The sequence below is a fragment of the Lagenorhynchus albirostris genome, chromosome 12, assembly GCF_949774975.1.
Source record: "Lagenorhynchus albirostris chromosome 12, mLagAlb1.1, whole genome shotgun sequence".
Lineage (NCBI taxonomy): Eukaryota > Metazoa > Chordata > Mammalia > Artiodactyla > Delphinidae > Lagenorhynchus > Lagenorhynchus albirostris.
Window position 1 is genome coordinate 71174480 of NC_083106.1, and position 24708 is coordinate 71199187.

General features: G+C 42.7%; 1 protein-coding gene across 2 annotated transcripts in view; it reads left to right on the top strand.

Annotated features, from left to right (window-relative positions):
• Nucleotides 1-1431: 1431 nt before the first annotated feature.
• The window catches only part of UBE3D (ubiquitin protein ligase E3D), a 153765-nt gene continuing 130488 nt past the window's right edge, over nt 1432-24708 (top strand). For both annotated transcript variants that reach the window (XR_009543787.1, XM_060167560.1), the window contains exons 1-3: nt 1432-1606; nt 10650-10846; nt 14430-14520. Coding sequence is in view for 1 of the 2 variants with exons in the window: in XM_060167560.1 (XP_060023543.1) it covers nt 1530-1606; nt 10650-10846; nt 14430-14520 (365 nt within the window). In the remaining variant the exon portion in view is untranslated. The remainder of the gene's footprint in view (nt 1607-10649; nt 10847-14429; nt 14521-24708) is intronic.

Consider the following 24708-nt stretch of genomic DNA (forward strand, 5'->3'; position numbering starts at 1 on the left):
CCGTGCCAGGTGGCATAAAGTATCTTAGTTCCTAGACCAGGGATTGAACCCACGTCCCCTGCAGTGGAAGCACAGAGTCTTAACCACTGGACCGCCAGGGAAGTCCTCAATGCATACTTAATAGGCCACAAATAGGCTGTTTTGGTTATCTTAAAGTTCAAGTTAAACCTTGTATAAGCCAGAATGACTTCCCTATATCTTAATATGTGAAAATTTCTTCCATCAAAACCATCACGCCTCATCACCATTGAGATGAAATAGCAGTCAACTTAATTCTTTTAATTGTGTTACCTCCAGCCATGATTTTTAATTATTCTGATGGATACAGGAATTTGTGAGGCAAAACAATAAACTTTAAAAACTCCAAATATAGATTTTAGAAAAACTGTCTTAAACTAGTATCTCTAGGGACATGGCTTTATTATTTATTTGGAAAATCTTCAAATTAATACGTTTGGTGTGTGATAATTGTGACGTTGAAATGATAAAGTAGAAAATCAATAAACACGATTTTCTACATACAAGCAATCATTGTTTCTATTTTTTAAAGCCTCTTGTTTGAAAAGAATTTTCATTATAATACCACCATGGCCTTATATTTTAATATATTCCCATGATAAGTACTTACATTATATTAGATCCTTTTCTTTACTGGGTCAAACTTTCCAAAAACATCTTCTAGTAGCAATGATAGTACAACTTCCCTGAGTCAGTTTTTACTTTCGCAAAAGTGAAGAGCGGAAATGTACATATGGAGTCATTCTCATCTTCCTCTTTTCAAAAGTTATGGGAATGCTTGATCCTGTGCTTCATGATACTGGATTTAACCACACTCTCTTCTGCATAGATAACAGAAAACTTCTCACATTTTTGCAACCGTTTCCATCCTGGAGCGACTGGGTCTAAATTGAGAAGCAACGCCACGTCAGCCCTGGACATCTGTTGCCTCAGACAGAGCTACCAAACGGCCGACTAGCGTTCATTAAAAAACAAAAAAAACAAAAAACCAACCGTAGTTCATTAAAACAAAAACAAAAAACAAATCCAAGATACAGTGTGTTTGGGGTGGGGAGTTCGGCTCTCTGGCTTCCTGGGGACAGTGCCCGGCTATACCGACCCCTCTCCATCATCTCCCTCTCGTCCAGTCTCCTCCCTACCCACGCTACCCAAAGCACTGCACTGGGGGTCTGACTTTGAAGGTCTTTTCCAGGGAGCCGGATGCATCAGGTGGCACCGTGGGAGGACACTTCTGGTCCTCCCCTCCCCCCCCCCCGCCCATCTTTCTCCGCACCCAGACCCAAAGCCGGGATTTGAAACTGCCACGCCCCTCAGATGGAGTCCTCGCGGCGGCGCGCTCTTCTCCCGGCAGGTGGCGCTGTGGGCTGGCGGGCAGCCGACCTCCGGGTCCTGGAGGCCCGCGCCGCCCACACCGCCGCCGCTGCCGCTCCTGCTCCGGCTCGGGTCGCACGTGCAGCCCCTTTCCGGCCCTGGTGCCCGAGGTCGCTGGAGTCCCTAGCTGGGTGCCCGCCATGGCGGCGGCTGCGGCGGAGGCGCGCGTGTTCCTGGAAGTGCGGAGACGGCTGCAGAATGCGCTGCTGATCCTGGGGTAAGGCGGGCGGTGGAGTGCGGGCTTCCAGGCGCAGCCTAGCTCGCTTTTCGGCTGCCCGGGCAGGCTCCGCCTCCCTCGGAAGGACGGGTTTTTGAATTTCTTTTTTCCAGTTGCTTAGAGCTTCTGGGTTACTCAAAGTGGAGTTGCTCGCCCCCGCGCGCGCCCCCAGTCTCCCCTCGGCTGGCAGTCTCAGCATCACCTGGGAACTTTTTAGAAATGCGTTGTCTTAGCTCCACATCGGCACTACTGAATCAGAACTTAGATTTTAACACGTTTCCCGGGATTCAGATGCACGATAAAGTTTGAGGATACCTAATGTACCACACCGTTGACAGTGCCCTGAGTTTCCAACAAAAGACTGCAAAAAATGTTTTGATTGCCTCTTTGGGATCCTCGTTCTAAGAAATCTGTTCCAATGTGAGAGCTTCCTGTTTTGTAAATAAACTCCGGTGTTATTTTTTCCTCCCCAAACTGTTCTCTATGCAAAGGAACTGACACACTGGTTCAGTAAACGTGTATTCAGTGAACTACTAACCAAGGTTGCAGACTTCTTATTGGAGCTCATTCTTTTATTCATATTCGGAGTTCCAGTGAGAAGTCTGCACGCGTTTAACTTGCTACTCGTTACACAAACAAGAAACTGTTAGGAAAAGTGTTCTCTTTTTTTGGTTTGGTAGTATATGGGACCTCGACTGTTCCCTTGTGACCACTGTTTCAAACAGAGTAAATTAGACGTTAAAATCCTGAACGTTTATTACACAGCACCACTCTGAGATAGACTAATGCTTAGCCTTCTCTTTTCCTGAAACCAGCCGGATGTCTGGTGTGGCAGTTTTGGATTTGGCCTGAGAACTGAATTCAATCCTAGCTTCTTCACCAGAGTAGAATCCTTTAATTTGAATGTTTTCAATTGTAAAATGGGGACGATGTTTATTACTCTTCTTTCTCTTTCTCCCCTGCGTCCTCCCCCGCCCTTTCTCAAATCATGAGTTCCAATAAGTGCTGCACGTCCAACTCAAATTCACCTTGTGAGGTTATTTGGAGCCCACACCTTACACAAAACGAAACAAGACAACCTCCCTCCTTTCTCTCGTCAAAGGGGCCCTTCATGGTTCCCCTGGATAACTCTCCCTTTTCAGCAAGTTAAGAAACCTAACTTTGCTGGACTCCTGTTTTGTCCCTGGTGGTCTTTGGCTGTTGAACTCTACCACCAGTCAATTTCCCCAACCCTAAAAGCAACCACTGTTCTGATTTCATTCAACAACGATTAGCTTGCCAGTTCTTGAACTATGTATAAATGGAGTCATACAATATGTACTTGTTTGTTTCCGGCTACTTTCCTTCAACAGTGTTTGCGAGATTCACGTTTCATCTACGTCATCGCATATATCAATAGGCCATTCTTTTTTTCCTGCTGAGTAGTTTTCCACTGTATGCATATACGACAGTTCATTTATCCATTCATCTATTGCTGGATATTTTGTGTGTTTCTAGAGCTTGCTTGTTATGAATAAAGCTGCCATACATTTTTTTTTTTTGGCCACACTGTGCGGCTTGCTGGATCTTAGTTCCCCCACCGGGGATTGAGCCCGGGGCCCTTGGCAGTGTGAGCGTGGAGTCCTAACCACTGGACTGCCAGGGAATTCCCAAAGCTGCCATACATTTTTGTGTAAGTATTTTTGCTGGGTCATAGGGTAGACGGGGGCTTTACTTTATGAGAAACCATTGAACAGTTCTCCAAAGTGATTGTACCAGTTTACACTCTAACCAGAAAAAAATGAATTCTAATGGCTTCACATTCTTGTCTGCATTTAGTGTTGTCAGTCTTCGATTTAGCTATTCTGGTGGTATACAGTAGTATCTCATTGTCATTTTAATTTGTATTTCCCTGATTAATAATGTTGAGTACCTTTTCATTTGCTTTTTGGTCATTCATATATGTTCCTTTCTAATATCAAGTTGTTTGTCTTATTGTTGAATTTAAATAGTTTTTTATATAGTCTGGAAACAAGACCTTTTTCATTTATGCCTGTAAGTATGTGAATATTTTCTCCCAATCTGTAACTTTTCATTTTCTTAATTGTGTCTTTTGATGAACAGAAAATCTTAATTATTATGAAATCCAGTTTATTGCATTTTTTTCCTTAATGATTAGTGTTTTTTGTGTCCTTAAGAAATTTTTGCCTACCTCCAGCTTGTGAGATTTTTTTCCTGTTTATTTTCTAGGAGTTACATAGTTTTAGCATTTACATTTAGGTCTGTGATTATGTCAAATTAGTTTTTGTATTTGGCATGTGGTAGGGGTCAAAGTTCATTGCTTTTCTATAAGGATGCCCAGTTGTTCCATCACCATTATTTAAAAGGCTGTCATTTCTTCCACTGATATAACTCAATGTCTTTGTCAGAAATCAGCTGACTATACTGTTTGCATGGTATGCCTTTTTCTACCCTTTTACTCTCAACTTGTGTCTTTATATGTAAAATTTTATAAGCATGTACTGAGTGGAGTTTTTTAAAATCCATTCTGAGAATCTCTGCATTTTAATTAGAATTTTTAGTCTATTTGCAGTTAATGTAAATGATATGATTTTTATTCTTTCCCTAATCTTTGTTTTTTTTTTTTTTTTTTTTTGTGGTACTTGGGCCTCTCACTGTTGTGGCCTCTCCCGCTGCGGAGCACAGGCTCCGGACGTGCAGGCTCAGCGGCCATGGCTCATGGGCCTAGCCGCTCGGCGGCATGTGGGGTCTTCCCGGACCAGGGCACGAACCCGTGTCCCCTGCATCGGCAGGCGGACTCTCAAGCACTGCGCCACCAGGGAAGCCCTCTTCCCCTAATCTTAAAAGAACTGCTTCTAGCATTTCATCATTGGGTGTGATGATGTTGACTTTTGGCGAATCTGTTTGGTAGACTGCATAGTTCCTTTCTTTTTGTTTTAATAAATTTATTTATTTATTTTTGGCTGCGTTGGGTCTTCGTTGCTGCTCACAGCTTTCTCTGGTTGCGGCGAGCGGGGGCTACTCTTCCCTGTGGTGTGCGGGCTTCTCACTGCGGTGGCTTCTCTTGTTGTGGAGCTCGGGCTCTAGGCGCGCAGGCTTCAGCAGTTGTGGCACGCGGGCTCAGCAGTTGTGGCTTGCGGGCTCTAGAGTGCAGGCTCAGTAGTTGTGGCGCACGGGCCCAGTTGCTCCACAGCATGTGGGATCCTCCCGGACCAGGGCTTGAACCCACGTACCCTGCATTGGCAGGCAGACTCCTAACCACTGTGCCACCAGGGAAGCCTCATAGTTCCTTTCTATTCCTAGTTTACTAAGGGTTTTCATCATGAATAGATACTGTGTTTTCCTTAATGATTTCTACCTGTATTGTGATGGTCATATTTTTTCCTTTAGTCTTTACTTCTGTGAATTGCATTAGAAACAGTCTATTTATATTAAGCCATCTTAGCATTCCTGGGATAAACCTTGGCCATTCATTTATTAAATTCACAGACGTTTACTGAGTTCCTATTCTAGGGCCCAAAACTCAGATTCTAGGTGCTGATTATATGGCTGTGAACACTACCAACAAAGCAAAGACAAAAATACTTGCTTTCATTGAGTTTACAGTTTAATGGTGGCAAGAGGGAGGCAGAAAATACACAAATATTTATATATGTTATAGTGAATAGAGATATGTACCTAGAAGAAAATAAAACAGAAAAGGGGGTAGGGAAAAAAATTTCAACCCCTTATTCTGAATGAGAAAGCAACAGTGGAGCAATAAACTGAAAGGGGTGAGGTCTGGGACTGTATTATTCCCAGTGGAAGACTGTTGCCCTGTGAGAGAACAGAAAGTATGAGGTGGTGCCTAGTTCAGAGAGATGTAGGTGGGCTGGTGAAGCACATAGTAAAGGGTCTTGCAGTGGTGTGCTGGAAAATGTTCAATGACCTGCTCTCCAGGAAAACCAGACAGACAAAAACATTCTTCCTGATTTGCAGCACTTACTGATTCCTGTGGTGGGAATACTTTCACCACAGATGATATCAAACTACCAAAGTGAGGTCAACTGGCTTGCAAAATGCCTGGAATGTTAACAATTGCCTCTAGTATATTACTGGGTCTTAGAGACCATTGAAAGGACCTTAGCTCGGACTCAGAGTTGAGATGTGAGGTTATTAGATAGTTCCGAGCAGGGTGTGCCACCTGAAAGATTACAAGAGAATAGTGACAAAAGCCTCACATATAAAAAGTGTGGGCACTTAGGGTCTCAAACACTTTGTTTTGGAATAATCTCAAACTTGAGAGTAAGTTGCTGTCACTCCTGAATACGTTACTGTGGATTTCCTACAAATAAAGACGTTCTCCTACAAAACCAGCATGCAACACTCAAAATTGGGAAATATGTTACTGCCATCTTATACTCAGACCTTATTCAAGTGTTTCCAGTTGTCTACTTAACATCTGTAATACAAAGGAATCCAGCTCAGAATCATGTATTGCATCCTCATGTGTCCTTCGTTTTTCAATCTGGAAGAGGTCCTCAGTTTCCTTGACTGACACTTTCAAAGATTACAGCCCAGTTATTTTGTAGAATATTCCTCCATTTGGTTTTGTCTTCTGTCTCCTCAAGATTACGTTCAGGTTATACATCTTTGGCAGGAATATCACAAAATTGATGCTGTGTTCTCATCGCATCCTCTCAGGTGGCACATGATTTTGATTTGTTCCATTCAAGTTCACGTTAACTTTGAGAACTTAAATAGGGTGGTATCTGCCAGGCTTCTCCACCATAAATTGCCCTTTATTTTCATTATCAATAAGCATTGTAAAGCAATTATACTCCAATAAAAAAAAAAAAAAAGAAAATCTAAAAAAAAAATAAGTATTAATTGTATTAATAATTCTTTTCATTATCAATAAGTATTAATTGAGACTGTGTAAATGCCCTGTTCCTCATCATACTTTCCTTTTACTCATTTATTTATTATTATTTTAAATTGAAGTATAGTCATTCATTTATTCATGTCAATATGGACCCATAGCTCTGTTTCATTCAGTGGGTTACTTTTTTTCTCAAATTATAACCAGATGTGGCCAGGGGGAGTCCCTTCAAGATGACTTCTGTGTTTTTTTGGTTTTTTGTTTGTTTGTTTTGACATTCTTTGATTTCTTCTTTACTTAGTTGCACAGCAAGATATACCAGGCTCAGGCTCATCTCATTCTTTTCCTGTCCCAGCCCTGGATGTAGTTATTTTTCCAAGGAACCGTGTTTTGTTTCATTTTTGTTCATTTTGTTTTTAAGTGGAAAATGACCTTTAGAAACCAAGATCTGGGCACAGAGTGTACTCATTACTATTGGCGTGTCACTTCTCCCAGACCCACTAGTAGACAGAACTAGAGTGTGTGTGTATGACATACGTATTGTGTTTATGTATGCATGTATATGTGTGTGTTTCTAAATATATCATAATATACATACATATATATCTATATATATTACTGTATCTATTTATATGCATTGGAAACCATGACTTCATCCAGGTATTTTAGATTCTAGTCTACCACCATAGGATCCATTCTGGTTTTCTCCCTTTCCCTCCCACGGTGAGAATCCTGGATTCCATTATCCTCATGACATGTATTTACTTGGTCAGCTCCACTCTATGCAATTAATCTTCCTCTGGCATCCTTTGCCACTTCCCTTCCCTCCTCTCAGTGTCGACACTCTCCTCACGTGCTTGGGCTCTGTTACGGACTGAATGTTTCTTTTCCCTCAAAATTCATATGTTAGGGCTTCCCTGGTGGCGCAGTGGTTGAGAGTCTGCCCGCTGATCCAGGGGACGCGGGTTCGTGCCCTGGTCCGGGAAGATCCCACATGCCGCGGAGCGGCTGGGCCCGTGAGCCATGGCCGCTGAGCCTGCACGTCTGGAGCCTGTGCTCCGCAACAGGAGAGGCCACAACAGTGAGAGGCCTGCGTACCGCTAAAAAAAAAAAAAAAATCATATGTTAAAGTTCTACCCCGTGGTGGTATTAGGAGATGGGGCTTTGGGAGATAATTAAGTTTCAATGAGGTCATGAGTGTGGAGCCACTATGATGGGATTAGTGTCCTTATGGGAAGAGACACCAGGGCTTCCTCTCTCTGCCATGTGAGGATACAGTGAGAAGGCAGCCATCTGCAAGCCAGGAAGGGAGTCCTCCCCAAGAACTGCTGGCATCTTGATCTTGGACTTCCCAGCCTCCAGAACTAGGAGAAATAAATGTCCGTTGTTTAAGCCACCCATTGTGTGGTGTTTTGTTATAGGCACCTGAGCAGACTAAGACAGGCTCTGAAACTCCATGCTGAGCCGACCCCCACCTGCTGCTCACATTTCCTCCTTTCTCCTCTTGGAACCTGACGTCCTTGCTTGGTGGCCCTCCTCACCCTGCTGGGTTTCTCATATCTACCCCAGGCTTCAGTGGTTCTTCCACCCTGTCGAAGATACCTATCTTGCTTTGCCGTATGTAATTGGCTGCATTTTTCAGGAAGAGGAAGAGAGGAAAGGGTGGTATGGCAGAGGTGGGCAGGCAGGGGACTTAGGAACCCAGTGGTTTCCCTTGAGACGCTTCCAAGTGCCAAGTGCACAGTCTAGTTTGAAAATCACTGAAGTACCAAACTGAACAAATTGTGTATCTTTAGAGCAGTGGTTGGCAAACTACAGCGTAGGGGCCAGATCTAAGCTACGGCCTGTTTTGTTACAGTCTGTGAGCTAAGAATGGATTTTATATTTTTCAAAGGGTCATTAGGAAGAAAAAAAAGTAGACTATGCCTCAGAGACCATATATGATCTATAAAACCTGAAATGTTTACCATCTGACCTCTTATATAAAAAGTTTTCTGACATCTACTTTAGAGGATTATTATTTCTTAAACATCATTTCTGAAGACTAGACTTTTGACTCAAGAGTTTGAGTCTGTCTTCCCTGGAAAAGACTCAGGTTTGTTTTGTTTTTTTTAATAATTTCTTTTTTAAAATTTAATTTAATTTTTAATTTTGGAGGACTTCCCTGGAAGTCCAGTGGTCAGGACTTCACCTTCCAATGCAAGGGGTGTGGGTTTGATCCCTGGTCATTGGGGAGCTAAGATCTCACATGCCTTGCTGCCAAAAAACCAAAACATAAAACAGAAGCAATATTATAACAAATTCAATAAAGACTTTAAAAGTGGTCCACGTCAAAAAAATTCAAATAAAAAAAAATTTTTGACCACGTTGCACACTTAGTTCCCTGACCAGGGATCAAACCCATGCCCTCAGCAGTGAAAGCGTGGAGTCCTAACCACTGGACCGCCAGGGAAGTCCCAAGACTCACGTTCTTGATATTCTGTATTGCCAATTAAGTGCAGATCTACACTCTTCTAATAGGAACTAGCCAGAAAGTAGTTTTAAAATTTTCTAAGGCAAAAAGAGGAGGCCTGACCAAGATTCACACCTGAACACACAGTATGACCTCTCTACTTGGATGACATGCAAGTGGATGGCCCACCTTCTGCACTTCAGTGACACTGAGTGGATGGCCTGCTCTTGCTGTCAGCACTTAAGAGGGGGATCCAGGTGCTTTGCTCCTCTGGTGCAATGCTGAGCATATTTCAACTTCATAGGAGTATCATCTCTACATGTCTTCATACCCTTCTGTACTTTTGGTGCCTGGTGGACAGCAACTGTGTTTTACTCTATTGCCTGCACCAAGTGATTTGTGTTTGTCGTGGACTGCGTTAGTAAGTCCTTTCATGCCTGGTATTCATACATCACTAGATTGTTTTCTTCATTATTTGTTTATTCTTAAAATCGACAGTTTTTTCTCCTGTACCTTTTGTTTTATGTAATCCTGTCTTCCTTATCAAAATCCTGTATATCAAATACCAATGCTTTACTCTAATTTACTGTAAGTAAAGTAAAACATTGAAATGCTGGTCTCAGAAGCAAGAATATGTCACTAACTCATCCATTCATTATTCACATAACATTTACTTAGTGCTTGGCCTAGGAGAGTCGCTGCCCCCCTCCACGTGCTTCCATAGTCCCCTGTATTATGAATAAGTGCAACGTACTTTTAATGCTCCCTTGATCATTCCTGTTTACTAGCCTGTCCCCTGCTTGGGGGTGTGGGGTGCAGAGGAAATATCTTGTTAATCATTGTATTCCCAGTACCTGGCACATGGTAGAACTCAAAAAAGGTGTGTTGAGTGAGTGACTGAAGGTCGAAATCATGCCAGGATCAAGGGACGCAAAGGTGAATAAGCCACCGTCTTACGCTGCCTTGTTGAATTCTCTGGCCAAAAATACTTTGATGGGGCTTCCCTGGCGGCGCAGTGGTTGAGAGCCCGCCCACCGATGCAGGGAAACGGCTTCGTGCCCCGGTCCGGGAGGATCCCACATGCCGCGGAGCGGCTGGGCCCGTGAGCCATGGCCGCTGAGCCTGCGCGTCCGGAGCCTGTGCTCCGCAACGGGAGAGGCCACAACTGTGAGAGGCCCGCGTACCGCAAAAAAAAAAAAAAAAAACTTTGATGAGCAAGTGCGTGGTGCATGACAGACTAGCATTCCATTGTGCTGGTTTGCAGAAGCTGAAGTCAGGGAGACTGGTGGGAGGGAAGAGTCGGGGTGGGGAAGCGAAGTGGCAGGCTGTGCGGCAGATCCTGGAGCAGCCCAGGGGGAGGTCCGGGCTGGAGTAGATGGAGGAAGCACTGAGGTAGAGGAGAGAGCCGGCACTCAGGATCATTGGCAGTGGGAAAGAGTACATGCTTAAAAATGCATCGTTACCATAAAAAAAGAAGAAGCAAGAATGAAAAATATGTCTCTGAACTTTCATGTTAACGGTGACAGCGAAAAGTACTCTCTGACCTCATCTAAACCTAGTATAGATTAGTTTCCTTTACGATCAGTTCACTGCTGTTTTTCCACGGCAGTGACTAAATTCAGGGCCCTTATTGAAGAGGAACAGAGAGCTCCTTGGCCGTTTTTGTTACTTTCATAATGTGGCTTTCATCAATGAGAAATAATTTCTTGTGTGTTATTTTTAATTCCCAGCGTTCCAGACGAAGGAGGTCTGCCCATGGATGTTTGCATAACGCCGACCTCGCTCCAGATGAAAAGCCCTGGCGGCTGCACGGAGCTCTGGCTGCCAGCAGGGGTCAGGCTTGTCCCGTCCTCCTGCCGTGGGCTGCGGCACGTGGCCGGGGACGGGCTGCACCTGCGGCTGCAGGCGCGGGCAGAATTCTGCACAAGTGAGTAGTGCTGGCGGTCCTGTTTCTGCATTTGTTTTTTCGTTATAAATCAAAGGTGATTTTTTTTTTCCTTTGAAAGGTTGAACTTTTCCCAGGTGAAAATCACTGCTCATCAGCTGCATAGAATGAGCTGGGGGTCCAGAAGATGTGTTTTTTGCCAGCTCTGCCCATTATTAGCTGCATGTAATTGAACATGTTACTTAACCTTTCTGAGGCTTTGTTTCTTTGGGGTTTTTTTTTAAGTGTTTTGTTTTGTTTTCCTAATAGCCTGCACTTTTTTTTTTAGAGCAGTTTTAGGTTCACAGCAAAATTGAGCAGAAGGTACAGAGATTTCCCACATACTCCCTGCTTTGTTTCTTTAATTGTAAAAAACCTGGCTCACAGAGTTGATAGGAAGATGAAATCAGATGGCAATCGTGCAAGACCTGGTTGGTATTAAAGCATTATGTAGAACTTCATTCATTCAACAAATATTAGCTCATTGATCTAGGTGCTGGGGTACAGAAGTGGGCAAGCTAGGAAGGTCTCTGCCCTCATGGGGCTTAAGATTCTAATCAGTGGGAACACGTAATGAACACACAGTTATTTGGATACAGAGGTAAGTGCTGTGGGCAAAGTAAAGCAGAGTAATGGGATAGGGCGTGACTAGGGGCAGATGAGGGTCAGGGAAGGCCACTCTGAGAAAGCATTGTTTGACCAGAGAACTGAATGATGGAAATGATCGCATCCATTAGGGACATTTAATTAATTAATTTAATTTATTTATTTTTGGCTGCGTTGGGTCTTCATTGCTGAGCGCGGGCTTTCTCTAGTTGCGGCTAGCGGGGGCTATTCTTCGTTGTGGTACATGGGCTTCTCATTGTCGTGGCTTCTCTTGTTGCGGAGCACGGGCTCTAGGCGTGCGGGTTGAGTAGTTGTGGCACACGGGGTTAGTTGCTCCGCGGCATGTGGGATCTTCCCGGACCAGGGCTCGAACCCGTGTCCCCTGAATTGGCAGGCAGATTATTAACCACCGCGCCACCAGGGAAGTCCGGGACATTTCTAACTAGAGGGAGCAGTACATACAGATTCTGAAATTGAGTTTGATGCATCATTCGACTTTGATTGTTGCTATGCCTGTGATACTTCCAATATTTTGTTGTTGGCACATTGATTCAGAAAGGCAGTAGAAATGTTTCTTGCAATAATTTATCGAATGACCTCACTGGTTCATCGCCTCTTTGCCATGTGAATGATATGCTTCGGAGGATTAAAAATGATGTAAAAAGGGGAAACGGAGGCTGTAACAGCTGGATGTGATACTCGTTCTCAGAGAAGGATTATAGTTCTTATAGATGCACTTGATTTCCCTGTTGCCTCATGGATGCGAAGGCTTTCATCTGCATTTCTCCATGCAGCCCCAAGGGCGGTCAACAGGATTGTACTGAAGAGCTGCTTAGGAGTTGTCAGGTGTTCCCTCGCATCTCTATCCTGGCTTTCGAAAGGAAAGAGAAGTAGAGGGAGCTCCGTTCCTTTTTTGTTGGAGAATGATTGTGCTTAAGTGCTGGCTTAGTGAATAACTAGTCTGAGTTGATCAGGGTTGGTTTGAGGAAAGAAATGTCCTGGGGCTGAAGTGGCATAGGATAAACCTAAGAATGACTGTTGGAATAACCATGGAAAGAAGAATGGGGCCATCAAGATGGGAGATAGATGCTCTGAGGGTACCACATGATGGGCAGGGGAAGTGTTGTTTCAGGGAAGAAGCCTTGGGAGTCTGGCTCCTGTGATGTCATCACCTGTCTTTAGCGATGCTGAACAGTACCCAGAGCAGGAATCTTGGGTCACATCAGGAAACTGGAGAAAGGCAGGCGTGAAAGCCACAGTGGAGCGTTTTCAGATCTTCTGCTAGTTTTCTGGGACCATGATTTTAGGTCCTATAATGAGGAGGTACGGAGACCTTCCAGAGACAGAATTGGTATGTTGCCTACCCATATTCTATAACAGTTAAATAGCAAAGCTTGAGCCATTTTAAAAAATTTAAATCAGCAAACATTACCGTCTAGTTTTAACTGTTGGAAAAAATAAATTGCTGTGTGTTGGTTTGCATCTGTTGTTGGCATTCATGGGGCTCCAATTTCTTTACATTTTTAACACATATTTTACTCAACAGTCTGAAAAGGAAAAACATTCAAAGCCCTGTTCTGCAGTGCATGAAGGGGTATGCAAAATAGATTCCTCAGTATTTAATTGCTTTCGTGCTTTCCGCATAATAGGTGTTGAATAAATATTTGCCGAATGAATAAATATCAAATAGGTGCATACTGATGTAAACTGGAATCAAAATCTGTGGTAGGAAGCGAGTCTGAACATTTATAGCATTCAATCTGTGTTTCAGGGTTTTTACAAAGTTGACTTTTCAACTATAAGAATGCTCTTTTAAGGACTACAGTAGACATATTGTTACACTGTTTTGAATGCATCGGTCAGACGTGACCTTTGACCCAGAACTGGCTGCAGTAAAATCTGAGGTAGTACCAGCATTGGATTCATCCCCAGGTGGCAGCGCTTCCCAGGATGCCCCTGGATCAGAAGGTTCTGACTTGAACCTGAGCCTGCATCATGCTGGGTGAGCAGCAGAGGGCAGTGTGTCACTGAAAATTTGTTTATTGGTTCTGAAAAGAACATTTTGGATGTCTTACCCAGGTCTACTTATTATCTGCTCAGAGCTAAAGAATACTGTTTGTTTCACTTTAGTGCTACAGGGAAGTCCTAGAAATTAAACAGAAGAATTTTTAACTCTAAGGCTTAAACTTTCTCACATCAATTTTTTTTAATCTTAGAGTATAAAGTAACATAAGCCAAATTCAAATTGCTTGATTCTAATGGATATAACCTCATTTCTTCAGACTTTTTTTTAATAGACAAATATTTTTGTAGGTTTGGATTTTGTTTTTTGGGCTTTTTTGGAAATGAAAGTTTCCTTCATGAATGAAATAATGGAAACTAAGGAAACATACTGTCTTATACTGCTCTTTCATATACTATGGGAAATATATGTTTTCCCACAGCTTTAATCAGAAATTGAGTTTCACTCTTGGAAGATGGAACTCTTCTTAGGAGCCGTTTCATTCCCCGGGACCTGCCCAATAAAGACCAATTTCAAGATTGATTTTGTTTGTACGTACTGGTAAGATGCCAGAGCGGACATCAACCTCGTTTCAATCGAATTAAATTTAAGAAGTCTGTTTACCAGCAGTCACAGTGATGAAAAACTGTCCCTAAGCATAGCAGAGGAAATAGCTCCTTTTCTCTCATCCTTAATGTTGGTATTTGCAGAATGAGAGAAATAACGAGTTATCTGTGTGACACAGATCATTTAGGGCAATACCTCACTCTGAAACATGTAGCAAAATCTGTTTTTGAAAACACTTCCCAATATTTGCTTCTGCTTGAGTCATGAGATAATACTAACTAAATGGGTACTTCTGGGTAGATCATAAACAGTGCTTATTGGTGGTAATTTATTGCGGCTCTTAAACTCTTAAGTATGTTAATGGATTTGTCCCAGACCGCTAAGATTTGCTGTTTCCTTGATTTCCTCTAGAACTGATCTCAGTGTTTAATCAAAGCTCCCAAGCCCAAGAATGTTGCACGTTTTATTGCCAGTCCTGCGGTGAAATCATCATGAGGAACAGGTAAGGAACACAGTCAACACTGGTTCATCCTGTGCCTGGCAATGGCTTTTCTCTTTTTCTATCAGAATTTTTGAAGGAACTGCCAAGGGAGCAGTCTGTGGCCTTCAAATGAGAGCCACAGACTCAATGTCACTTTGAACCAGACCAGCCCCCAAACGCTCCAGCAATCACGGAGCAGCTAGATTTTCTCCAGCTGACAAAGGGGAACAATAGGATGCTGGCTTTGAGGGAGGAAGGCTTATCTTGGTGGAATAGCCGGTAGAGATAGGCCCCTCTCCTCTGAAAACAGACACGGCATCTGTCACACGTTTTAGCCATCATCCTGGTGAATAAACTTCTGCCACATTAAGTGAATTTTCTAAATAACAGAAGCTTTTGCAGCACAATTTTGTACTTGAACTATTTCTATTAGTGCCTTTCTAAAATCCATTTCCTGTTTCCCTGCTTATTAAAACAGCATATAAAGCACAAATCAACCTTCTCTTGATGCTTAGGTTAATGCTGTAACCTGCCTTCGAGGTGTGCTGTGATTACCCCATTGAGATGGGAAGGACCCTTTGCTGTATTCTTTGTATCCCCATGTTGTCTCTTTTAATTATTTTTCCATCCTCTCCTCCTGTCAGCCTCTTTGTTTCCTGGGCACAAACCCTGCTCTCTGAATTTTCTAATCACTCATAGGCTGGAAAGGCAGAGCAAACCCTTATTATCGTTAACCATATTTTTTTTACTTTATTTGTTTTTGGCTGAGTTGGGTCTTTGTTGCTGCTCGCAGGCTTTCTCTAGTTGCGGCGAGCAAGGGTTACTCTTCGTTGCAGTGCGCGGGCTTCTCATTGAGGTGGCTTCTCTTGTTGTGGAACATGGGCTCTAGGTGCGCACAGGCTTCAGTAGTTGTGGCTCACAGGCTCCAGAACGCAGGCTCAGTAGTTGTGGCATGCGGGCTCAGTAGTTGTGACATATGGGCTTAGTTGCTCCGTGGTATGTGGGATCTTCCCAGACCAGGGCTTGAACCCGTGTTCTCTGCATTGGCAGGCAGATTCATAACCACTGCACCACCAGGGAAGTCCCTGTTGACAATATTTAAAGGAAGAATTTCGAGCTGTTTGTTGGATGGGTTTCCTTGGAGACTTACATGAGACCCCTCCTCCTCCAGTGTTCCAGGTCTCCATGGAGGGATTCAGCAGCTCTCTGCTGGGAGCCTTTCCTGAACCCTGGGCTGGTTTATGTGCTCCTTGGAGGTTTATTCGCCTGTCTTCCCGCTTAAACTGTAGGCTTCGGGTGCGGGATAGTCCTACGCATATTACTCCTCACTCGTATTTAGGGTGCAGTGTTGTGTAGTGGCTGGTAGTACAGACCCGGAAGCCAGCCTGTCTGTGTTTGTGTCCACCAGTTACTAGCTGTGACCCTGGGGAAGTTACTTAACCACTCTGTGCCTTCATTTTTTTTTATTATTATTACAAAAATATAGATAACAATAAGAGCTACCCCCATAGGGTTTGGGGGAGGAGCGAATGAGTGTAACTGGTAAGCATTCAGTAGGTGATATTTCCTGCTGTAATTCTTACTCTTATCACCATCTTCCTCATCACCACCCCCAGCAGCAGGCTCGCTGCCCGAGGAAGAGTGCATTCTCTATAAATTCTTGCTGGGTTGACTCGAGTAAACGTTAGGGTGCTTAGCACAGGCTCCGGACGCGCAGGCTCAGCGGCCATGGCTCATGGGCCCAGCCGCTCCGCGGCATGTGGGATCTTCCCGGACCGGGGCACGAACCCATGTCCCCTGCATCGGCGGGCGGACTCTCAACCACTGCGCCACCAGGGAAGCCCCATCAGCCTCTCTTGCTTGCTCTCTGATTCCTGGCAGCATCCCGGGTAGATGAGATCGTGGAAAGTTATGCTGGTGTAAGCGGGGGGCTTGTGAGGAGGGCACCCTCTGAGTGATTATCTTGGGGAAGCCATGGGGTGACTCTGAATCTGCAGGGGAGGGAGAACGTCCTCACTCAGGTTCCCTAAGGCCACACTGTCAGGGATAGGCCCGCTTGAGCCTGGAAGGTCCAGAGCATCCCAGGTTACCCTGGAGTTTAACCAGGACAGTTTTCCTTCTCTCAGTCTATTTCTGGCTTTAGTTTAACTCTCAGACGCAGTTTCTGAAACATGTATGCCTCTACAACAGCGAGAGACCTGGAAGTCACAGAGGAGCGAGTTTACTAGAGTAACGGACTTCCCTGGTGTGCTTGGACTGAAGGATGTGCTCGTTCATCATTGGATGATACTGCATCTTCTGTTTGGTGTCAGTCCTGTTTACGACCCTGGACTTGAGAGCTCGGAGGGCATAGAGGCTGACACTGGAAGGCTGTACGCGCTCTCCCGAATCCCGACCTTCGGGAGGCCGTGGGGTGAGAGGCAGAGCGGGAGAACGGGACCTGGGTTTGAACTCCAGCTTTACTGTCACGGGCTGGGGAACTTTGTCCACGTCACCTCAGCTTCTTCTTATGTAGATGTTAAGATGGCCTAGTTTCCTAACTTGTGAAGAGGATAAACGCTCTTACCTTTAAGGCTGTAACATATATAATAGTAAATACTCGACAAGCTCTTTTTAGTTGGTTCCACAGCCTCCTTCCACCCCCTTTTCCATAATTGGCCTTATTGGCAAGCTAGCAGATTATCTAGTACAGTGTTTCAGGCCTTTTTGATTCAGGACTCCTTATTTTTGAGGGGTGCCAGGGAAATGACCCCCTCTCTCCCTTTTTCTTTGCGAGAAGGTCCACAGTGGACGTGACTTAGGCCTTGCTCACTTCACAAGGCTTCCCTGGACGCCTTTGCCTATCACACATGTGCGCCTGGCACCTGGGGGCCTCTTGAGCAATGCGGAGAAATCCTTAGTAGGCGACGGAAGGCTTTGCTTCCATTTCACTCTTAGGCAGCAGGCCCCGTGGCTCTCTGTTTGATGGAAAGACATGCTTCCTCCTGTGTCTGCAGAAGGATGTCATGCTGACTGTTTGCATCAAGCCCAGTGGTCTTCTCATTTCTCCCTCAGTTACCTGTGCCACGCAGGTGGTAAGGACATCTGTGCTTGTTGAGTAGAAAGTAAAACCAAAGGTATTTCAAAGGAGGCTTGTATGTGCTGTAATCAACTCATTGTCGGCGTCCTTTTCAGGAAGGCATCTTGGAATATGGTGGTTTGTCTTAGCAGGAGCTCTTGTATTGGGAGCAATGGAGCCGAGTTAAGATCTGCTTACCGGCCAGCCTTTCTATCTGGGAACAAGTCACTTTGATTCTCAGTTTCCTCATCTGCAAAATTCGGAGGTTCAATTAGGTAGACCTGTAAGAGTCCTGCCAGCATGAAAATTCTGTGCTTAGTCAACCTCAAAAAGTTGCACCTTGAGTTCTGCGAATCATGATTATTTGGATAGTGCAAGACTAATGCTTGTTACTTTTTTTTTTTAATGAAAAAGATTCTTGTCAAGCAAATTATAGGTGCAGAAGACTGTTTAACCTATTAAAACTCATTAGTGGCTTTTAATACTTACTAGCACCGGGGTGCATGAAATCTGCTAATTATAGCAGTCTTTTTTCCTTCATTCAGAATCACAGGTTCCAAGCCATTTGTTTGGTTGTTTGAAAATAATGCCTTGTTTCTTTACAATAAAATTCTCCAATTTGCATTCTTACCAGTTCAGCAGAGTTTTTCTGTAAAAGTTGTCCAAACATATACAATTTTTGATCATTCTCTTGTTAACAGTCCCTAATAGCAAGCAACAATAATAATAAAATTTAGTTCGTTGTGATCAGTCTCAGAAACAGCTAAATGGTCGTTGTGTTTGGAATTTGTTATGTCTTTTAGAAATAAATTCATGTCAGACTTGAATTATATCAGTTGGCCAGACTTTGAAACATCAGCCTGATTTTCAGTCGTTTGAGAGGTCTCCCAAGGTCTCTGGAAAGGCCCTCCCGGTTCCACCTGCACCAGCAGAGCTGGGTGTCAGCCCAGCAAATATGAGGGCATTGAAACTCTAGCAGGTAACAAGCAGAATGGACTTAACGGAAACGTAAGAGATGTCAGAATATCCAACTAGTTGGTTGGTCCATTTGACAGACCAGCTATTATCATAGTCTGAAAACAACTACTCCTATGAATAGTCACTTTTCTGTGAAAGAGAACAAAGAGGTGAAAAGAGAGGATAGGCACACACTGAATTATTGGTAACATTGTACAAACTTTTGGAATAAATAATAATGCCAGCTTATCTATATTCTAGTGGCTATATTTTGAGCTTTAGATATTTGATCTTTTTCTTAAAATTCTTATTGCCCACTTGGTTCTAATCCAATGTGAAATCTCTGTATTACCGTTGTTAATATCACTGATTAAAGGTTGATTTTAAAGTTAAGGCATTTCATTTTCTTTTCTGTGTTTAAGTTTTAAATAAACACCATCAATCAATAACATTTATTAAAGTTGTGCATTTTAAAATGTAGTAAAATGGATACTCTTCAACATTAGTGGTAGATCTTTAAATTGATCATTTTTTTTCTGAAGGCAATTTGGCAATACGAACTAAAAGACTAAAAATTGTTTATACTCATTGACCAAGTTTAAAAAAATAAATAAAATAAAATTGTGCATTTTAAGTTTTTTTCCCCCAAAGCTTATGCTTAAGATACGTTAAAAATAACTAAAACATTTAAATTAATTTAAAGCATGTGTTGCTGTTCATCATAGAATCTTCAGCTGAGAGAATGTTCAAGAAATCATTTCACTCTTTCTCTGAGCTTCAACAGGTTTTTACGTAAAAACTACCTTGAAAAAAAATGTGGTATCTATTTTCTTTTGAAAGTTCTCTTGGGAAGTAGATCATATCAAAGTTTCAGGGTTTTCGATAGATACACTTTCAGGAGAGCTGTGATTAAAATACATCTTTTGTTCTTAAAGGTTTTATGTTTTTTTCAAAACATCAGAAAATTTCTTGCGGCTGTAAAAACACTTTTATCCTTGCAATGACTTGTGAATTAGGCCCTTTCTTGCTCGATGTCTTACGTAGATAGCTATGGGGTATAGTATAGCTTTTAGTCACCGGGATACAGGGTCAAGTTAAGTCTGCAGTATCACGTTGTGTGCGAATGTGCATCAGCGCTCCCAGATCTCTCTAAGTCTCAGTGCAGTTTCGTTTCTGATCACGTATGAGGTTTTGACATTGCTTCCTTTGACACTGTATTGAGCATCTGTTTATTGGCACTACGTGCAAAATGTCAAGGGACAGAGAATCTTAGTGATGGAGAAGATCTAGGAGCCTGTTTAGGCCCAACTCTTACTCTAAGCAGGCACCTTTGTTTGTCTTCCTCCTAATCTTTGTAAAAATTCAAATCCGACCTATCACTCCCGCACCTTAAATTCTGTGATGCTCCCCAACTATCTGTAGAACCAGGTTCCCGCCCCTTAGGTTGACGTGTCACACCCCATGTCGTCTGTACCATCCCACCTTCCCTGTCCCCTTTACTGACGTTCTGTGTTACCAGGAGAGGGAATATATTGCAAGGGAGAGAGTTAGTTTGGAGCCTGGAAGACCTGGGCTATGATCCTGCCTTTTTTCATCAGCTCTGACTCTGTGAACTTGTAGAGATTATTTAACATTTCTGAGCCTCCCTTTCCTTCTCTGTAACAGGGGAATGGAAATTCTCATCTCACAAAGTTGTAGTAGCATTACATGGAATAAGGTGTGGGTGGTGCCCACCTGAGGTTTTCTTAAGTTCAACTAAATGTACAGACTCACAACACTACCACCGGCCACGTTTCTCGCCTTCGGGGCAGTGGCAGGAGTTCCCCTCAGCAGAGGACCTGCAGCAGTTCAAGCAAATGACAGGTCACATACCCCTCTGGGGACTCTTGTCTCCCCATGTGACACGGTTCCAGGTACAAAGTGCAAGATTCATATCTGGCAGGTGCAGGAGCTACCCTGAGAAGAAGCCTCATGCCCTAAACAGCCAGTAGCTCTTGGGATAATCCTTTGGCATAGTTTCTAGGGTTCCTCACGAAGACCTACATTCAGGGAGGTTTAAAGCATGGCATCCTCATCTAATATTTACAGCTCATTCAAACTTCTTCCTAGTCCAGATGCAATAGACCAATCAAGGATCATTTTTACCATAGTCAGTGTTGCCTAGCAATGTAATCAATGCCTACCATCTACCTGGCTTCCAGGGTAACAGGTCTAGGTGGTTAAACCAAAGGTCGGATTCTCAAGCAAAGGAAAATATTTGTTAACCCTTTCATCCGAGTATGCTGCAAACCCAACCAGGGGCCTCACATGTTATAGTTATCAACGCTCGTTTATTTAAGAGCTTACACTATGAGTCAGGCGCTGTGCCTGACACTGGGACTCCAGTGGCAAGTTAAACATACATGGTGCCTGTCTTCATATTGTTTCCTACACCTGTGATGCCCTTCGTTCCTTTCAATGCCTGGAGAACTCCTGTTCCTCCTTCAAAGGTCTGCTCAGATGTTACCTCTTCTCTGAAGTCCAGCGGCACTCTACTTCCCTAGCACTTTGTACATGTTGCCCTGAATTCATGGATTGGTTTTGCGAGTCCATGAATCCCCTAAAGTAATATGCAGATTTTGTGTGCAGGTGGGAATGTATGTTTGAAGAAAGGGGCTAACACTTTCATCGGATTTCCAAAGGGGTCTGAGCCATCGCCTCCCTTTCCCCCCTCAACTCCCAAGCATTTAGAACTGCTGCTCTGTTATGAGCATTTATTATATTCTGGTTTTGGTATTCATAGATGTATGTTTCCCACTAGAATGTGAATACCTTGACAAAGGGACTGTATGTACTAATATTTTGTGTCAGCAGAACGCCTGACTCCTAGTAGTAGACTTTTAGAAAGTATATGTTGAAAGAATCGATTCTTAATCTCTTAATAGACTCAGCGATTTGAATGATGCTAGTGGTACAGCATTTCCTAATTTAAAAGGGAATGTTCTTGCTTCTAGTAAACTGAAATCAGCCTTTCTTGTTCGTACTTCTGTCCTCTGGAGTTAAAATTAAATGTCTACCCTCTTCCATGTTGTAATTGCCCTTTTATGAGACTCAGAGTTGATTGGGGAAATCAAAGAAAAAGGGTTCATGGGAGGGAATCATTTAAAAATGATACATTTGCATCTTAAATATTTTCATTTAAAACATGGCAAATGTACATTAACGTACTAGTATTTTAGTATGGAACTAATATCTTTTTGTTGAATATGAGTCTGCTGCTGTGGACTTAGCTTTCTTCACTTATGCCATCCTAAATTCATTATCCAGAGTTTCCAGTTTAGGTTTCTTTAAAGTGGAATGAGAAGTTAGACACTGAAGCAGTCTGATTGCAGAATTCTTCTAGATTTTTATTCTTTTTCCCTCGCCTCAGTTTTTTTTATAGTTGTATCTCCCACATTCCACCAGTGATTTTGTTTTTTAATAACTGACTTTCCTCTGCTCTGAAATGTTTAGTTTTCAGAGGAATAGCAACTCATATATCCTTGGTTTACATGTTTGATTAAATTATGTAACTAAAATAACATGTAAAAAACTAACTGTTTGATTAAATTATGTAACTAAAAAAACATGCATAAGTGGCATACACAGGTCTGTGATCAAATACAGTTGATCCTTAGCAGGCAAATGGTCCAGTTGACTGGAGCAGAAGTGAGCAAGTACTCAGGGTGCTTTAAGCTTTCATGAGATTCAAAGGCATTAGGAAGACCAGAAGCATGTTTGTATTCTGGTTGTTTTTTTTGGGGGGGGGATAAATTATTTTGAAATATCCTCATCATCCTGCCCACATTTCTTCTCCCCTTAGACCAATTTAGATTAAAATAGAGGTAAATTTAGATTAAATCTTCCCAATTTAGATTAAAATAGAGGTAAACCATGGAAACGTCTCAGGTGTCTATATTTCTACAGGAAAAAAATGAAACCATTAAAACAAAAGCTGGGAGCAAATATAAGGGGCTACTTAATTGTAAGGATGTTCTAAGCATCAATAATAATGACAGAGTGGAGCTTAATTTCTCTTCCCTTGAGTGTGGCCTGGATTTAATGACTCACTTCCAAACAATAGAGTGTGCAAAGGCAGAAATAGGAGCTCTGCTACTGGAGGAACCTTGCAGATGCCACCTTAACCGAGTGATCAAGGTTGACATCCCCAGGAATAAGTCATATTGATACAGTGTCTTCTCTGGGTTTGGTGTGATGAGAAGTCACCTCAGTGGTAGACATCCCCCAAACCCATAGTCTCAGTCTAATCTTGAGAAAATACCAGACAAACTCAAGTGAGGGATATTCTGTAAAATACCTGGCCAGTGCTTTTCAAAAACCTCAAGGTCCTGAAAAACAAGGAAAGACTGCCACAGAGCAGAGGAGATGAGGGAAACATGATGACTAAATGCAGTGTGTTGTGAATTGGATCCTGGAACAGAAAAAGAGGACTTTAGTGGAAAGTAGTTTTGACAAATCCTCACTGGTTATGTAAGATGTTAACATTAGGGAAAGCTCGGTGAAGTATATATGAGAACTATTTGTACCACCTTTGTAACTTTTCTGTAAACGTAAAATTACACCAAAATAGAAAGTTTATAGAAAATAGTAATGAGAGAAATCACAGAAGAAAGGGTTGGATGATTTGAAATTTAAGACACGTTAATCAAATTAGAGGCAATAACACTGGAAAAATATTTGTCACAGATTTTAGACAAAGGACTGATATTCTTAATATAGAATATACGTGTACAATTTAATAAGAACATACTAACATCTCACTGGAAAATGGCCATTGATCATAATTCACAGAAGAAACACAGTGGCGAATAAATATGATAGCCAGTTCAATCTCACCAGTAATTAAGGAATTGCCAGTTACAGCAGTATTGAGAACATTTTCACCAATTACATGGAAAAATGATAGTATTCAATTCTGAAAAAAGTAAGTGGAAGAATTACAGATTGGTACAGCCTTTCTGGAAAGCAGTTTGTCAATATAGGAATTGATTTTTAAAAAGATGCACATTGGGACTTCCCTCGTGGCGCAGTGGTTAAGAATCTGCCTGCCAATGCAGGGGACACGGGTTCGAGCCCTGGTCCGGGAGGATCCCACATGCCGTGGAGCAACTAAGCCCATGCACCACAACTACTGAGCCCGCATGCCACAGCTACTGAAGCCCGCACTCCTAGAGCCCGTCCTCTGCAACAAGAGAAGCCACCGCGGTGAGAAGCCCGTGCACCACAACGAAGAGTAGCCGCTGCTCACCACAACTAGAGAAAGCCCGCGCGTAGCAGCAAAGAACCAGTGAAGAACCAACGCAGCCAAAAATAAATAAATTAATTAATTTTTAAAAATGCGCATCATTTGTGCTTGTAATGTCACACTTACAAGATTTCTTTCCCAAGGAAATAATCAGATCTGTATACAAATTTTCTAGGACTGTTCATCACAGGGTTGTTGATAATGAAATACTCAAAACCCAAATATCTAACAGTGAGGGAATGACCTAAAAAGTTTTGGCATACCTATGGAATAGAATGGAGTCATTAAGTATCATGATATAGATAAATAAAACAATGAAAGCAAGATACAGTTTGTGTATTTCCTCTGATCCCAGACTGTGTGCCTGTGTACAGCTGTCTCTCTTGAAAGGCTGGCAAAGAAATACAGTCATGTAAAAAAATAGCTACCTGACCTTGGATGGTAAAGAAAGGATTTTTAAAAAAAATTTTATTGGAGTATAGTTGATTTACAGTGTTGTGTTACTTTCAGGTGTACAGCAAGGCGAATCAGTCATACATATACATATATCCACTCTTTTTTTAGAATCTTTTCCCATATAGGCCATTACAGAGTATTGAGTGGAGTTCCCTGTTCTATACAGTAGGTCCTTGTTAGTTATCTGTTTTATATGTAGTAGTGTGTGTATGTCAGTCCTAGTCTCCCAATTTATCCCTCCCCCCCCTTATGATAACCATAAGTTTGTTTTCTACATCTACTTCTGTTTTGTAAATAAGTTCATTTGTGCCCTTTTTAAAATTTATTTATTTATTTAATATTTTTTTCGGTACGCAGGCCTCTCACTGCTGTGGCCTTTCCCGTTGCGGAGCACAGGCTCCAGACGCGCAGGCTCAGCGGCCATGGCTCACGGGCCCAGCCGCTCCGTGGCATG